Raw genomic sequence first — 16,869 nt, 5'->3', positions numbered from 1 at the left:
GGCAGTGGCGGTGGCGGGGGCGCGGAAACCCTCCCACTCACACGCACCCGCCCTCTTCTCCAATACGCGTTCACGGTGACTGTGACATCAGGCGCGCACACGACATTACAAGGAAACCTACAAATGAAGAGTCAGTACCAGTATTCATCACATACAGTGGTAAGAATAAGCTGGAAGGCGCTATTAACATTTTAAAAGACTAGAAGAATTTGAGATAATTCGTAAAATGACATATGATGTAACACACTCCCCTGTGCAGTAGGTGGCGGTATACACCTACACGTTGTTTGCAATACGCCATTCTTCAAGAGAAGAATAAGAACAGGAAGTCACACAGTTACTAGCACTAGCAAGCGACAGACGCAAAGGAGAAAAAGTTGTTGTTAAACTCTGCTCAATCCAACTTCAGGTATTTAAACACTGTTCATGTGTAAACTTTAGTTTTACATAAAGCTGCTCATACACAAATGTGGCTTGATGTTTCTAAATGTTGAATGAATTCTGCCAGCTAGGTAAATTTAAAGTACAAATTTGTTTGGGCGTCGCAGCTCGTCGGTTTAGCCTAGTCACGGGCTAACGTTAGCATCGACGACCACTATGGCACAGCCAACGATAGCTAGCTAGCTAACCGCTACTTTTGTTAGCTTCGCTTTGACACTTTTGTGACACAAACGAAGTGCTCCTTTTGGATCAGACAGCTACAATATTGTTACGGTCAGATTATCGCGTTTAAAGTGATACACTAGCTACTATACGGAATAGCTGCAAGAATGATAAGTAACGTTTACTAACGTTAGAATTAACTTAACGCTACAGCCTCACTGATGTATCCCTCCGCCAACCAGTCATGGTAACGTTGATGTATCCCTCCGCCAACCAGTCAAGTTAACGTTACATCAATGTCAGACTCAGAATCTAAGTAGTAAAGACTTTGAGGCAATACAATGTATTTAAAAAAAAACGTGGTTGCTTCACACACACACACACACACACAAATCTAAGCAATAACCTCCGTTTCAAGATGATCGAGATGAGTGAAAGTGTAATGTATCAGAAAATGGAAATGCTCAAGTAAAGTACAAGTACCTCAACATAAGTACAGTACTTGAGTTTTTCAGACTTGTATGTCTTGCAAAGCTAACCCCTTTTATATTTTGCTGCAGCGTTCAGGCCCGTTTACCAAGAGATCCAAAGATGTCGTCAGGTGCTCTTTTTCCGAGCTTGGTAAGCGGCTCGAGGGGAAGCTCCAGCAAGTACCTGGTGGAGTTTCGTGCCGGGAAAATGACTTTGAAGGGCAACGTAGTGACGCCGGACAAACGCAAGGGCTCGGTGTACGTCCAGCAGTCCGACGACTCCCTGATTCACTTCTGCTGGAAGGACAGGACGTCTGGGAACGTTGATGATGTGAGTAACTTTAAACTCATTTTGGTGTGTGTGTGTGTGTGTGTGTGTGTGTGTGTTCCAGCAAAGTAACATCTGTGGGGTTTGAAGAGCCGGCCACGGTGCCAAATTTCGGTACCTGAGAGCATGTAAGGGCGAGCTTATCTGTCCTTCCCACACACACACACACACACACACACACACACACACACACACACACACACTTTGCCCTGGTGACTGACTGACAGGCTGGAGGTTGTAGGGCAAGGTAACTATTTCTACAGCACATTTCAGCAACAAGGTGTACTTTTGTGTGATCACACTTTTTTGAAAACTCAGCGTGACATGAGTTATTACTATCTTCAGACATGTTGTACATTCCCCAAATACCTTTCTATTCATTCTGTATTTGTACATACAAATATTATTTATTTTTTACAAGCAACGCTGGCCCTCCACAGAGCAGACAAGGTGACTTTGTCTTTGTTTTGGAGCTGCAGGGATGTTGCTGGCTTGGTTTTTCCCTTTTCGTTAATCGGTTGATGCTGATTTGTTGTGGCAGAGCAAGCTCAGTGTTTTCCCTCTCCCTCTCGAATGTCTTAACGCTGTGCCTGTTCTGTTTTCAGGACCTGATCATCTTCCCTGATGACTGCGAATTCAAGAAGGTGAGCCAGTGCACCACCGGACGCGTCTTCGTGCTGAAGTTCAAGGCCGGCTCCAAGAGACTGTTCTTCTGGATGCAGGTGAGAGGAAGGTGCTCCCCCAGCCGAAACCGCACGTTTCAGAAATGTTTGTAGAATTAGGTCCCTGCGAAACAGAGAGACAAAAAGCACCAAGAGTTGATATTTACAGTGTTTCCTTCATACTATCTTTTTGGTGTTGTCACACCTGCCTTGTGTCACCACGAGGAGTAACTCCGCTAGAGCGGAGCGTGTTCATTTGGTTTGCGGAGAATTCGGCTCTGATTCCAAGGAAATTTTCGCCTGTCTCGTTTCCACCAGGAGCCAAAGGCTGACAAGGATGATGAGTACTGCCGTAAGGTGAATGAGTACCTGAACAACCCCCCCATTCCTGGAGCGGCAGGAAGCGGAGGAGGCAGCGGCCACGAACTCTCTGCGCTCGGAGGAGAGGGAGGCCTGCAAAACCTGCTGGGGAATATGAGCCACAACCAGCTGATGCAGCTGATCGGACCAACAGGGCTGGGAGGACTGGGTGAGCAGCACTGCTGTGTTTTAGACATGTATACATCCTGACACTTAACCACAGCTGAGGCTCAGGAGTCTGATAAGGCAAGTTCTTTTCAGGAAATAACAATACAGATCTCAGTAAATACATGTACAATACATAGTCTTCTCAAGTACCACCCCATATATTTCTGATCCAAAATGTCCCGTAGTAATTTGAACAATATATTTTAAGAAAAAGTAGCAGTTGTTATGTGATGTTATTCCTTGTACGCTCATTTCTTTTAATCAACATGAAGCTTAGCTTCCAGCGGCTGTATTTGTTTGAAATAAGAATCGGACATCAATTTGGACCCTTTGTGATTTGCTTGATTGTCTAAGGAGGCCTGGGAGCTCTAGCAGGACCAGGACTGGCCAACCTGCTGGGCAGCGGGGGACCAGCCACCAGCAGCTCCTCGTCCAGGTGACATGGAACACAGATGTAGTCCATAGCTAGTGTATGGAAACATGACACATGACTTGGGAATTTATAATGTCCTCTCTGTCTCCATTCTCAGCTCTCGGAGCCAGTCAGCAGCCGCCACTCCTTCCTCCGGCGGAGCCCCCAGACTGAGCTCCTCTCAGGCCCCCACCACCCCGGTGACTCCTGCGGCCTCCGCTGTCTCCCCGACTACTGTTGCTCCCTCCACACCAGGTACACCGAGTGCAGTCCTCGGCCAATTAAGAATCACACCTTTTGGGATTAACATTTCTTTTTAAGTTTTTACAGGTCTCTCCCCAGCACAAGGCTTCTTGGGAGCCCTCCAGAAAGCTCAGCTACTTTCCTCATTTTCTAGTCTAGACATCCAATCTGGCAAACTTTCCTCCATCCTCTGAAATAATCTGTCTGGCTATCATCAAACTAGTCTGGACCCAGCTACTTATGTGCTTAGGATTGACCCACCTCCCAGAACCAATCATCTTGGGCTTAAAGAATCTCACTTTTAAGGAAGGGTAGAAAACCGAGTGTCCTGTGCTGAGTTTTTAACAACGTTACTGTATTCCTTGTCTCGTTATTAGCCTCAGCTCAGACCCCACTGGCCCCGGCCTCTGTTGGAAGCCCCGCCTCCCACCAGCCCATCCAGCTCAGTGACCTTCAGAGCATTCTCGCCACCATGAACGTCCCGGCGGCGGCGGCCGCGGCGGCTGCTGCTCAGGGAGCAGCAGGTGAGTGTTACCGATTTAGGATTGTCTAGTCATTACAGGTCATTACAATATGAGGAAAATATGCCATATGTGACAATAGTTGAATATCGTGATAACGATGTTACTCTTGATGAATAAACAGATATTAAAGTGAACTCAGTTCTGCACTTCTGCTGCTTTCAGTATTCTGCCGAAATACAACAAATTTCTTGTTGAATTTAAAACCAATGAAAGGAAATAGTTTCAAACATTCTTTTATTGAACAAATTGAACATTGAATTGAATATAAAAGGCAGCACTGAAAACAGAATGACGGTTACATTTTCAAGTGCAGTTTTCTGCTGCTGTTTTCCTTCAGCTAAGACAAAACAATCAGAGTGAAAAAATATACTATATTATTGTGCAGCCCTAGTCCGAATACTAGCATCAGCTAAATGAGGGAGACGGAGAATATGGTCAATGAAGACTGACTAACAGGGCTTCTCTGGTGCTCTGCAGTGGACCTAGCGAGCGTTTGCACCCCGGAGATGATGGCTCCCATCCTGACTAACGCTGAGGTCCAGCAGAGGCTCCTGCCCTTCCTCCCCAGCGGAGAAAGTTTACCGCAGAGCACTGAGGAGATCCAGAACACGATCAACTCCCCTCAGTTCCAGCAGGTAACGGACACAAGTTGCACCAACACTTACACACATGAATACTCAACGGGTAGCTACAGTTTTTTTTCAACCTGGGCATTATTTTCCCGTGTTTTTGTGTCTAAGTGACTGATAAGAACAACAATCTTTGACATTGGTCCAGTTTTAAGCGGGAGCGCTGTAACTGGCAGCCACAGACCGGGCTGCAATGTTACCCTACAGGGCAGATGTGCAGCGTCAGTTTGGAACGGATCCCTACAGAGATAGACCTTTAAAACCTCTTTAAGACCTTTCTGTTTAACCAGAAACAGCTCTGAAGTCGCTAGCCCTAAACCCACCAGACTCCATTTAAAAAAGACATACTTTTAGTGTGTATAGAGCCAACATATTTTCACATGTAAATCTGTAAACTATGTGTTTATTTCAACCAAAACTAAAGTTGGGATGGTTGGAAAAGTGGAAAGACGACCCAAAACGGCTTTTCATAGTTTTATTTTGTTTCTGTCCACTTTGAATGAAGTGTGTTTTACGATGCTAAAATGACTGTTTATTCATATGGAGTCTGGTGGGTTTAGTGAACGCAATTTTGCAGATGTTTTTATGTTTTAAAAAAAAGGATCTTACTCTTTAACAGAAAGGTCGACCTCCGTAGAAATCCTTTCCATAATGTTGTCAGACACTTAGAATATTAATCTGAGTCTGTCAGCGGTAAAACGAGCACTTTTGTGAAGGTAAATACAAGCTGGACTATTGTCCTGTTAACTTACATTGTAGCTTGTTTCTGCCGACTGCAGAGATCTCTCTTCATACTGGACCAATGTCAAAGATTGTTGATTCCATCACTCACTTAAGACACAAAAACATAGGAACGTTGGGTCCAGGTTGAAAAAAACGGTAGTTACCCTTTACGTTTGAGTCAAGACAACAACTTCCAACATGTTGATCCTAGGAGAATTATTTGGTAACGGCTATTACAACAAAGTACAACAGTTGATTTCTTTGGCTAGGACTATGTTTAATTGCTGCAGCATGGTGTCAGACAGTGTTGAATTAACCCCAGCGACTGTGACTCCTCCCTCTGTCAGTCGATGAGCATGTTCAGCAGTGCCTTGGCTTCAGGGCAGCTCGGCCCTCTCATGAATCAGTTTGGTCTGCCGGCAGAAGCCGTGGACGCCGCCAACCGAGGAGGTGAGACGCACCATATCAGATAACGTGTGAACCTGTTCCTTCAATGCCATCGTGTAGGGATGTCCCGATCACCTTCTTTGATATCTGATCTTTTAAACATTGAACATCTGCCGATACCGAGTCCCAATCCGATCCGATCATAGAGCTGCACGCTGTTTTATGTTTACAAAAATAACCGGGAATAGCAGCCCGAAAGCCTGTTTTTTTCTGATGGAATCACAGAAGCAGTGTGGAGAATTGGTCAATGTCTTCATTCATAAACATGTCCTCGTTGGTGTAAAATGACCTCTGCCTATGATCTGACTTCTCCTCGTAAGTGAAGAATTTCTTAGCTGTATTTACGTTGGACAGGCACGTCCAAGGAGGCTTCCGCGTGGTTCCGTAATCTCTGAGAGGGACATAGAGCACTAGCCTACCTGTCTAGCTAATCCACAACATGCCTGTTGGTTCAGAGCCAGCGTCACAGGACTGAAACCAGCTGAACCGGAGAAGGAGATCAGCGAGAGGCCTTTAGTTCAGAATGGAGGATCAGACTTAGGCCGAGCCACAGGAGAAGGAATCCCAAAATTGGAAGACGTGTTGTCATAGCTTCTTGGCACATAACGGCTACCGTAGTTGCAACACGCATTTTGAAAAAGCGAGGCGCTAGAGAGCACTAATTCATCTTCACCGCTAGACGGGAGAAGGTCCTACACAGTGGACCTTTTTTAAGGCAGCGATCAATACTAACTGATGTACATAGAGTGTATGATCGGAATAAGGTAAACGGGATGAATGCTGATCACAGATGAGTTAAAAAACAAAATGTCAAAATCGGCTCCGATACTGTGATCGGGACATCCCCACCATCATGTGGATTCTTCCATTTTTGTAACTTTGTTTTCTCTTTCTACCCACCTGTTTCTTGCGTCGCGCCAGATGTGGAGGCGTTTGCCAAAGCCATGCAGGCCAGCAAAGGAGAGTCCAAAGAGAAGAAAGGGGACGACGAGGACATGAGTCTGGATTAGAGCTCACGCTGCTACGCCTCAGAAGTCTGAGCGTGATTCCGTTTCCTCTTCTTGATTTAGTACTCGTTCTTCCAGCCACCTCTCTGTCACGTTGTCTTCCACTTGTCTATACCAAAGGCAGCACTCAGGGTGACCAGCACAGGTTAGCAGAGCTGTCAACATGAAGGTTAGGAGCTAACTGTCTGTTTGGTTCTGTTCACTTTTACTTTAACCCAGAAAGGAGAGAATTAGTTTTTGAAACAGGGAGGATTGATCCTTAAGTTTAATTTTGTTTTCTTTCTGTTCACTCTTAATAAAAAAAAATCATATTGGCAACAAAAACTTGTCGACGTTTATATTTTGCAGCTTAGAAAAACACTGACAAGTACAGTTTGTATGAAAAAAACAAACTTTATTCAAAAATACATTTGCAACACATGGGGGGGCTGGGAGTGAGTGGGGGGGGGCAGCTTATTCTTTCTGTGAAGATATATTGTGAGACTTTAAAGTGGTTATATATTACATACAAGCTACATGTTTACATTTCTGACGGAATAGAGATGGGAAACGCTGCCTGCAACCTGGACACAAGCCGACATGTAACCATTCACAAGCTGGAAACTCCAACGTGACCTGAACGCAGCATCGTCAAAGTTCAAGGTTAATATTAAAGGTCTGCAGAGCAAACATGGTCTCGAGCACTTCTTCCAAAAGAGAAAAAAACCGAGACTTAATTAACTGATATTCCCAAAAGTCCAGTCCTAGTCCCGGTCCCGGGGACCGTTGCCCATGTGTGCTGCCTGAGGACGTTGCTCATACGTTACAGTGTTCACAGTGTACCGACTCAGTAGGTATTCTTAACATTATCTGCTAGAGATGCACGACACACAGCTGTATACATCATTTACTTTAATATTATGCTAAATCAGGACTTTTATTTTGGCGATTGACATTTATTTTTCACCATTTTGTGAGCAAAAGCAATACAAATCAAGCTGCTGTTGCCTTTTTATTTACAATATACTACACATGTATGTAGAATAGGACAGATATGTGATTCTAGGGGTGATATTTGATATCTTGTAGCAGTCGCCTGTATCAGTGCATCTCTGTGCAGACAGCTGTTATAATAGCACCCTGTAGCACAAAAACAAACCAGTAATATTGCAACGACAAACTGTAAAATATACATTTTTCTGAAAATAGAAAATAAATATTAATATATATATATATATATATATATATTTTAAATTAGCTACAGTAACATGAGGCCCACCACCAGTAATTTGTAGTTGGGGAATGTGAGGATAAGACTGTTTGTGTGTGCGCGTTTGGTTTACATGTGTGGGCAGCCCTGCGTGCCCACGGCTCCGTGCACAGCGAGGGGTTTGGATAACAGGGCAGGTCTGCGGTTGATGGACGCCTGGCGGACGCAGCCGTGGAAGACTGGCAGGCCGACAGCTAGACCAGGAACTGGGACCCCATCTGGTGGACAGACAGACCAACATCACGTTAGAACCAAACAGAGGGAGAAGTAACTAGCCGCCAGGGCCACGTTCAGGTCGACAAAACGTAGCAACCGGGTTTTATTTCTGCCTTTATTCGATAGGAAAGCTGAGATATGAAAGGGGACCGAATGTGGTCCTCGTGGAAAACTTCTTTGATATTCTACATGAGAAACATGTACTGCGTGCGTGCGCGTGTGTACTCACTGGGTACCCCTCCGAGGTAAACCGTCTCTTTGGGCCCTGCAGAGCGGCTCTGTTTGGGGCCGACGCTGTGCTCACTGGCAGCATCCACATGCAGCTGCAGGACGTTGTTCTTCTTCACCACTGCAGACGCACACACAGACCACACAACAACAACACAACAAGGTCATCTCAGCGTTCCTACAGGGCAACGGCACAGCGACAATCAACAACTCGTTGACGCAAACTCACCTGTGATGGCGTGCCAGCGTCCGTTACACAGAGGTTCTTCAGGAGTGAAGGAGGTGGAGAATTCCCCTTTACCGCTGTTCACTGAAACAGTCACCTACACACACACACACACACACACCTCATAGTCAGGTTTGGTCTGTTTTTTTTTAGGTTCAATAATGAATTATTTTCTGTTTTCTTTTCGTATTTCTTTTACAATTTAATAAAACATGTCTCCAGTTGTTAAAAGCCTCTCACCTCTCCCTGGCTGAGGACCAACGTCAGGTGTTGGTCAGGTGACGTCCCAGCATGCAACAGCAGCCCAGAGTCCGAGACGGGCCGAACTTCCAACTGGATTTCCAGATCCCGACCCAGAACTAAGGACTCATCTGCAGGGAGAGACAGCCTTCAGTCAGGACACGCCAAGACACAAACAAGAAGCTCTAGCTCTAGCCTCAAGCCTAAAGAGGCCTCTAGTCTCCTAAAGAGGCCGCTAGTCTCCTAAAGAGGCCTCTAGTCTCCTAAAGAGGCCTCTAGTCTCCTAAAGAGGCCGCTAGTCTCCTAAAGAGGCCTCTAGTCTCCTAAAGAGGCCGCTAGTCTCCTAAAGAGGCCTCTAGTCTCCTAAAGAGGCCTCTAGTCTCCTAAAGAGGCCTCTAGTCTCCTAAAGAGGCCGCTAGTCTCCTAAAGAGGCCTCTAGCCTCCTAAAGAGGCCGCTAGTCTCCTAAAGAGGCCTCTAGTCTCCTAAAGAGGCCGCTAGTCTCCTAAAGAGGCCTCTAGTCTCCTAACGAGGCCTCTAGTCTCCTAACGAGGCCTCTAGTCTCCTAAAGAGGCCTATAGTCTCCTAACGAGGCCTCTAGTCTCCTAATGAGGCCTCTAGTCTCCTAAAGAGGCCTCTAGTCTCCTAAAGAGGCCGCTAGTCTCCTAAAGAGGCCTCTAGTCTCCTAAAGAGGCCTTTAGTCTCCTAAAGAGGCCGCTAGTCTCCTAACGAGGCCTCTAGTCTCCTAAAGAGGCCTCTAGTCTCCTAACGAGGCCTATAGTTTCCTAACGAGGCCTCTAGTCTCCTAAAGAGGCCTCTAGTCTCCTAAAGAGGCCTCTAGTCTCCTAACGAGGCCTATAGTCTCCTAACGAGGCCTCTAGTCTCCTAATGAGGCCTATAGTCTCCTAACGAGGCCTCTAGTCTCCTAATGAGGCCTATAGTCTCCTAAAGAGGCCTATAGTCTCCTAACGAGGCCTCTAGTCTCCTAATGAGGCCTATAGTCTCCTAACGAGGCCTCTAGTCTCCTAATGAGGCCTATAGTCTCCTAACGAGGCCTCTAGTCTCCTAAAGAGGCCTATAGTCTCCTAACGAGGCCTCTAGTCTCCTAATGAGGCCTCTAGTCTCCTAACGAGGCCTTTAGTTTCCTAACGAGGCCTCTAGTCTCCTAAAGAGGCTCTAGTCTCCTAACGAGGCCTCTAGTTTCCTAACGAGGCCTCTAGTCTCCTAACGAGGCCTCTAGTCTCCTAACGAGGCCTCTAGTCTCCTAAAGAGAATTCGAACACCACTACAAATTGGCGAACCAGTTACATATAGAGGCACTTTTTCCTCGATAGGGAACAGTTTCCGATGCAGCTCATGAGTGAAAGGAGAGGAGTGAGGATAAGTACCTATAGCGATGTGTCCTCCCTGGCCAGAGAAATAGGCTCCGGGCTGCAGAGGGTTCTGGAAGCAAGGCACCGTCCCCTTGCTGTGGGCGGGGCTTCCTGCGGGGGCTTGGTTCAGCGTCAGGTCCCTGACACAACCAATGAAACCCCCGGAGCCTGGAGCCTGGAACACACACACACACACACACACACACACACACACACACACACACACACAGCTTCATTACATTGTTTGTAAAAGAATTAGACAATCCCATGAATACTGGGGATATGTGTGTATATATACTGTATATATTACGGTCACGTTTTCAGCTCAGTTTGATTGTCTGTTTCTCAGCAGGATTGCTGGACTACGCTGGACTACGGTCCCGATCTTTATGAAAGTCGGTGGGAGGGTGTAGCATCGGCCGTTGAATGACCCAGATCCGAGTCAATGGGGCGGACACACAAATGATTTTTTATTTTCAATAACTTTGCAAGATACATGTAGGTCCTTTGTGCTGCGTTCATTTGTTGTGGAAATAATGGGGAAAACACCCCCTCAAGTAGGACCGTCAGATCTTTTCCCCCCAAGATAGTGAGCAAAACGTTATAATAACTCATGGGAATGAATGAACCATACACTAATAATCATACCATTAATTTTCTTATTGACTGAATTAATAACAGTGCCAGATGTAGTTTTTTTTTTCATGAATTACAGTAGAAGTAAAGTAGAACATTATTTAGCTCTAGTACAGAGCTCAACAGTGACCGCCCACATTTTCTAACGGCTCTGGTTCCGTGAGTGTTTTTCCCCGTTCAATTGTTCCGTTGACGTTTGAAAAATGGCTGATATAAAGAGGAGTACGCCTGGCACCGCGCCAACCAGCTACCAGATGAATCATGACCATAAATCATTTGATTTGACGCAAAAAAAAACATGTTGAAAACAGCCAAAAAGACAAGAGCGTGTAGAGAAACTATCATAGGCTTCAGTGGGAGAAGCTCGCTCTAGCCTTTTTTCACGGGTACGGTAAACGTTTCCACGAATACAGCGAGCTCCACCAATCACAGATGACGCCGTTACACTTATGATTGTGGGTAGTGTAGTATTTCTCCATAAGACCGTGATAAAAACACATTTTTCTTAAAACCAGGTTGATTTCATACGGCCCTCCAGTCAGTCTGCCTCGGATGGTTCAGACCTTATGGCTGATAATCTAAATCCTCATGGAGAAAATCAACCACACTGTTACTACTGTCTGTAGCTGCTATCACATGCAGACGTGTAGCTGACTCTCTGTGTGTGTGTGTGTGTGTGTGTGTGTGTGTGTGTGTGTGTGAGACACTACGTGATCTGGATGTCTCACCATCAGCGAGGGCGGGACTCCCCCCACATATAAAGGCCCGGCCAGACGAGTCCTGTCTCCTCCGGGGAATCTCTTGGACTGAGCGCTGATACCGTCCACTATCAGGCTCATCTTCTCTCCTTCACGCTTCAGAAACACCTGAGGTGGCAGAAGGACAGAGGCAGAGCAGGTGACACGTTTGAGACAAACGGTGGTGGAAGAATTCACTTGGTATTGGATCGATACCGAATATTGCAGTATGGCAATGAAAATGTCCCATAGATTGAGCGTGATGCACGCGATCCTCACCGTGTGCCACTGGTCGTCGTCGTACTTCTTGCGGCTGCGCAGGCTGACCTTCCTCTTTCCTCCGTCCAACAGAAGCAGCAGGTGGCCGTCCGACACGCTGAGTGACATCACCGCTGCACCGCGCTGGCCGCCGGCTGCGTACAGCACCAAACCGTCGGAGGAGTTGATCCTCACCGCCATGGAAATGTGAGGCCTTGCAGGAAGAGAGAGGGGATCGGATATTGACTTTCAGACATTTCAGAACGTCGAAGTCGGCACTTTATACTTTTAGGCTGATGGGAATGTTCCTCAATGTTGACTTGATCATGGCGCGGTAGGAAAAGTAATTACAACTCAACCTGAGGCAGATATGAATACCAAATTTCATGACAAACGTGGGATATGGTGTGAGATATTTCAGTCTGGACCAAAGTAGTGGACCGTCATTGGCCTCCAGCAGGAATAACACATCACCATGAGACTCAAACTACCGTAGGACTACAAACACATGATCACGTTTTCTGCATGAGGGAAACGTTTTTTCCAAGAGAGAGTACATTTTATGTAGAGTTTGCGTTCCTACTCACATTGAGCTGAGTGGGCTGGGCAGAGAGTCGTATCTATGGTAACTGTGTGTGGAGCCGCTGAAGTGCGTGGCCCCGGCCTCCCGGTCCGACGGCGCGTCCTGACACGACTCCCTGGTGTTCCGGCTGCGAGATCCCGGCTTCTTCTTCTGCCGACAAAATGTACATTTATTTGTGTGTGTGTGTATATGTAAGTGTGTGTGTGTGTGTGTGTGTGTGTGTGTGTGTATACCTTGGCTTTGCTGCTCTGTTTGGGCTGGGCAGCGACGATCTGCTGAGGTGTTTTGGCAGCGGGACATTTCAGAGGAACGTTGACGTTGTCTTGCGCTTTCAGCAGGTTCAAAACCATCTGAGGACTGGTGTCCCTGAAGACAAGATACACACACGTTTTTCAACATAAAATATACTCAACAGCAGATTTTAATATATAAAATTCACCCTGTAAGATGACGTCAAATAAAAAAGTATTTGAACTAAGCTGGGCCTCTGTAAATTATAGAGTGGTGTAAAGAATCCCGAGATAGCTGTTGTGATTTGACACTGTAAATGAACTGAATTGTTGCTCGGCCTTGCCCTCTCTTCTCACCTCCTGATGAAAACATTTCTGATACATCCGGTGAGATTGGCCAGGCTTTGGTTGGGGATTCCTCCCAGGAAGGTGCTTCCCTGTGTGGTCATCGCACCCCTCCTGCTGTCCAGTCGGATGCCCTCCTTGGCTTTCTCCAATACGTCGTCCATGTACACACGCATCCTGGAGGGTGAGCAATCACACAGTCGGCACCGATTTCAGCAATGCATGCTGCTTCTTTACAACTACAGTTGTACTAGGGATGTCACTATCAGCTTTTTTTAGCTTAAAAATGCCAAAAACGGCTCCGATTCTGATACTGTGATCAGGACATCCCCAGTTTGTACCAAGGTTCAAGAAGAGCTGAGAGCTTTATGTGGAGTGTTACAGAGCAGCACAGTCCTCCTACCCGTTGATGTTATTGTAGAAAGCGATGTTGTGGCTGCTGTCATCGTTGTACGTCTTCTGCGTCTTTATCTCACTGTTTCCAGCTCTCACCACGACGTAGCCCTCGTGCAAAAACACTTGACACACTCCCTCCTGTACACAAACGGCAGCCAGAGGTTAGGACACAACATGCAAGAAGACGGTACTTAGAAATCCCATGGACCAAAGCAGCAATAAGGAAAACATTGTGGTAGATACTTTTACAAGTGATCGAGCGGGAAAGACAGCTGTGAATAAGAGAAAAGAGAGGAAACGGGAAGAGTTGGGAGGCTCGTCCGACCTGATCATGGTGGTAGAACATGAGTCCCTCCGTCTGCTCGGTTCTGAAGCTGAAGCTGGCGTAGAAGTTGTTCGTGAGGGTGGGAATGTTTGTCAGAGCCATGTCCAGGTAACTCTGACCTGAGAAATGAGCCTCACGAGCCACCTGCATGAAAACGCACACAGCGGGTTAAGACATATTGTATTATTGTTTGTGTTTACATTTATTTTGCATTCTCTACATCAGCACAAAGTCAGTATTAAATTCATATTAGCACCTGCTTTGTTTTCTTTGTATCTGGCAGACAAATTAGAATTCGATTTTTTTCCCCCTAAATGGTTCAGCCCTACTTTACAATACTGCATTGACTCTACTCTTTGTACAAGCTGAATGGTGGACTGTGTTTTCTCACCAGCAGGTCACTGTCGCAGCCGAAACTGACTCCAGAGCTGGTGATCCTCTTCAGGTCGATGTGAGAGTTCTGGGCCTTCACGTTCCTGAAACAGCCCTTCAGAGAGCCCTGCTTCGGGAACAGAGACTTCAACCTGAAAAGAGACGGAGACAGAATTAAACATCCTGACAGACAGACAGCTCTTTAACTAACTTAAGTTCCAGTTCTTTCTAACAAAAAGCTGTATTGATATTTTGTGTTGCCAATTAGGGGCAGAAGTAGACGGGGTAAACCCAGCCCGATCTGCCGGCGATTTGATTCCTCCCTGCAGCTCAGGCTGGAAAACCTGTACGTTTATCTATCCTGCTTTCCGTTACAAATTTGTGGGAACCAATCACAAACTGGCTTATCCACCTGGCGCGCTATTGGCGGATTTAACACGATGACGATAGAGAAGCGACCAAGCAGCTTCTTGTTTACATTCAACATGGCGGCCACTGAAGCGCAGCAATGCGTTGATGCCGCTGTCGCTGCTACGCCACCCGAACCGTTGGTCTGATTGGTTGAAGGACTATCCAATTGCGTACAGTGTCATTTGAACTATGCCCGTTGATCACGCCTCTTGTGCAGTAGAAAATACAGAGCAGACTCCCCAGACTAATGTTCAATCTTAAAAGATTGAGCTTGGTCTGCTGATAGCCAGACTAGGGCAGAAGGACTCCTCCTGAAAAACACACACCTTAGCCATTTTACCAATGATTCACCTAAATATTTTCTGTTTATACGGTACCGTACTATCGAATCGCAATACTTCTAGAATCGCAATAAATAAATATCGCGATACAAATCCAATCGGTCACCCATGTATCGTGAAAGAATGGTATCAGGACTAATAAAACTAGTTTCCTACTCACTTCTCAGGCATCTTGTTCTCTGGTACTCCTCCCAGGTAGTAGTTACTACTAAACTGGGGGAGGCTGTCTGTATACTGGAGGGTGAAGAGGTTGTTGCGGTTGTTCCTCACCACAACACGGTTCTGGCTATGCAGTATGATGATCTCCAGCTACACAGTGTACAACATGAAATGGTTATTCTCTCCTTATGTTTCAGCCATTTTACCTCCTTATAGATCCATATTCCTTATATTATATATTCATATAAAGTAGCAACAGTGTATAATCCACATGGGAAAACAAAGGCAGAGAGACATGGCAGACTCACAGCATTGGGTTCGGCATCGCTGATCTTCAGTAAATCAGATGAAGGGTCTTTAGGCTCCAAATCCACCAGATCACCGCTGAAGTCATAGAAAACCTTCAGTCTGCCCTTACGCACCGCCAGACACAGGAACCGACTCTGATGGAGGAGAGCGACACAGAGGAAACACTGAGAAAGAGCTTCCAGCCTTTCGTGGTCATATTATAATCATACAGCAGACAGTATGGTAATAATCGGATATATTGGTATTTCTGTCAGGTCTATTAAAGTCAAGAACAACACACAGACAATAAAAATGCTTTAGGAAATTCAATTGAATAGATTACGAATTAAATTTGGCGGTATGTCCCCTGACCTTTCATGAGCATCATGAAAAAGCAGAGAGTCAGGGGACAGCAGCAGCATTAGGGGACGCTCACACAGTTTAAGACTGGGAGAGCTAACTATTCCCCCATATGAACAGAGCAGCAATGATGACACAGAAGCTTATGCCGCGTTATACACGACAAGGTGGAGCAGGGGAGGAGGGGGGTTGCATGAATGCGAGCAGCAAGCCGTTAGGAACAAATTAAAGCGGCTTTAAGTAGGGCGCCCTTTTTGAGTGTAGCCATTTAGCAGCGAGGGGAGTTGACCAGCTGATGCAGATCAGCTGATGCAGATCTTGACTACTTGGCCTGCCAGAACTGACGCTGGACGCTCAATTATGTCATCTTTTCTTAAATTTTGTCTAACTGAGTGGTGATGACGAGCTCAAGCGGGGACTTTACAACATGTCACAGCATGTTGGGAATGTTGTAATGCATCAATCATCCAATTCATATTAGCACCTGCTTTGTTTTAAGTTATCAAACAATATCCAAAGGAACAATAAGTCTGCGAACATTCATTTGTATGCAGATGATATGGTAATCTACACCAGTGGTTCTCAGTCTTTTTGACATCAAGGACCCCCAAACAAAATTAGACCACGGACCCCCATTTGATTAGTAAGTAATCACCTAAGAGAATAATGAATGAGTAAAGTCTTTACCTCCTTCTGCAGCAGGAGCAGAATTCCGTTGTGTGAGATCAGTTTGACTTCCTGTTCAAAGCGCTGTATGCGAGCTGTGTCATCAGCAGTAAGGATCTCAGCAAAGCCGGTACCATCAAAGTATGCTGCGTCATTCACCCAGGCCTGAGTCAGCGCCTGCTTGGACCTGTTTTAAGCCATTTCAATCCATTATGAATCACAAAGAAGAAGAAAAATGGAAAATATGAGATTGAGTTTACTCAAAAGTAATTATAGGAAATATATAGAGAAAAGAAAACATAAACACAGAGTAGAGGTTATTTACTTGTTCTTTTTAAGGAATCTGAGACAAGAAAGAAAGCCAGGGGCAACATCCAACAAAGATTTTAAATAAATATATCATATGACAACTGTGTGCACTGACCTGCCACAAGGTACGTCCTCTGTGGTGTTGAGCTGGAAGATGTTTTCAAAGTTATACAGACTGAGAACTTCCTCGTTGAGTGTGTCGAGCTCAATACAGCCCTTAAAGTTAGGCAGGGCGAGTTGGGAGGGGGGCTACAAAAGAAACAAGAGAATAAAGATAAAGAACTGTATATGATTCCAATTTACATCAACACAGTCCTCTCGGAAATCAGTAACATCTTTGAAAAAAT

The 16,869-nt window shown here is 45.7% G+C and overlaps 2 protein-coding genes across 10 annotated transcripts in view; one reads left to right on the top strand and one right to left on the bottom strand.

Annotated features, from left to right (window-relative positions):
• Window positions 1-189: 189 nt before the first annotated feature.
• On the top strand, window positions 190-6,900 carry adrm1 (adhesion regulating molecule 1). Of its 3 annotated transcripts, none has more exons than XM_031283977.2 (10): window positions 190-409; window positions 1,164-1,404; window positions 2,007-2,123; window positions 2,382-2,592; window positions 2,949-3,027; window positions 3,122-3,258; window positions 3,624-3,770; window positions 4,248-4,405; window positions 5,470-5,572; window positions 6,491-6,900. In XM_031283977.2, the coding sequence occupies exons 2-10, from the start codon at window positions 1,195-1,197 to the stop codon at window positions 6,577-6,579; spliced, it is 1,251 nt and encodes a 416-aa protein (XP_031139837.1). In that variant the 5' UTR covers window positions 190-409; window positions 1,164-1,194; the 3' UTR covers window positions 6,580-6,900. The 3 variants fall into 3 exon arrangements, with proteins under 3 accessions (XP_031139837.1, XP_031139838.1, XP_031139836.1); XM_031283976.2 differs by having other exon boundaries at window positions 191-409; window positions 2,946-3,027; XM_031283978.2 differs by lacking the exons at window positions 5,470-5,572; window positions 6,491-6,900 and adding an exon at window positions 5,413-5,448 and having other exon boundaries at window positions 2,946-3,027.
• Window positions 6,901-7,014: 114 nt separating this feature from the next.
• lama5 (laminin, alpha 5) overlaps window positions 7,015-16,869 on the bottom strand; it is a 120,210-nt gene continuing 110,355 nt past the window's right edge. For 3 of the 7 annotated variants that reach the window (XM_036008447.1, XM_036008449.1, XM_036008451.1), the window contains exons 64-80: window positions 16,638-16,771; window positions 16,235-16,400; window positions 15,208-15,342; window positions 14,901-15,049; window positions 14,008-14,140; window positions 13,617-13,760; window positions 13,299-13,429; window positions 12,908-13,072; window positions 12,554-12,686; window positions 12,325-12,479; window positions 11,759-11,951; window positions 11,471-11,608; window positions 10,122-10,281; window positions 8,736-8,866; window positions 8,499-8,592; window positions 8,271-8,390; window positions 7,015-8,043 (exon numbers count right to left, since the gene is read on the bottom strand). In XM_036008447.1, the coding sequence (XP_035864340.1) occupies window positions 7,895-8,043; window positions 8,271-8,390; window positions 8,499-8,592; window positions 8,736-8,866; window positions 10,122-10,281; window positions 11,471-11,608; window positions 11,759-11,951; window positions 12,325-12,479; window positions 12,554-12,686; window positions 12,908-13,072; window positions 13,299-13,429; window positions 13,617-13,760; window positions 14,008-14,140; window positions 14,901-15,049; window positions 15,208-15,342; window positions 16,235-16,400; window positions 16,638-16,771 (2,430 nt within the window). In that variant the 3' untranslated portion in view covers window positions 7,015-7,894. Of the gene's footprint in view, window positions 8,044-8,270; window positions 8,391-8,498; window positions 8,593-8,735; window positions 8,867-10,121; window positions 10,282-11,470; window positions 11,609-11,758; window positions 11,952-12,324; window positions 12,480-12,548; window positions 12,687-12,907; window positions 13,073-13,298; window positions 13,430-13,616; window positions 13,761-14,007; window positions 14,141-14,900; window positions 15,050-15,207; window positions 15,343-16,234; window positions 16,401-16,637; window positions 16,772-16,869 lie in introns of those variants that run through there. The other 4 variants (XM_036008448.1, XM_036008452.1, XM_036008450.1 and 1 more) reach the window with 4 other exon arrangements.

This window comes from Sander lucioperca, chromosome 12, assembly GCF_008315115.2.
Source record: "Sander lucioperca isolate FBNREF2018 chromosome 12, SLUC_FBN_1.2, whole genome shotgun sequence".
Taxonomy (NCBI): Eukaryota; Metazoa; Chordata; class Actinopteri; order Perciformes; family Percidae; genus Sander; species Sander lucioperca.
The sequence above is the reverse complement of the archived record's forward strand: the minus strand, read 5'-3'. Positions and strand labels throughout refer to the sequence as shown.

Bases quoted from the DNA above. Each gene is read 5' to 3' on its own strand.
- adrm1 (XM_031283976.2), top strand. From the start codon at position 1,195: ATGTCGTCAGGTGCTCTTTTTCCGAGCTTGGTAAGCGGCTCGAGGGGA. The intron at 4,406-5,469 runs GTAACGGACACA...TCCCTCTGTCAG, and splicing joins ACTCCCCTCAGTTCCAGCAG to TCGATGAGCATGTTCAGCAG. The intron at 5,573-6,490 runs GTGAGACGCACC...GCGTCGCGCCAG, and splicing joins GGACGCCGCCAACCGAGGAG to ATGTGGAGGCGTTTGCCAAA.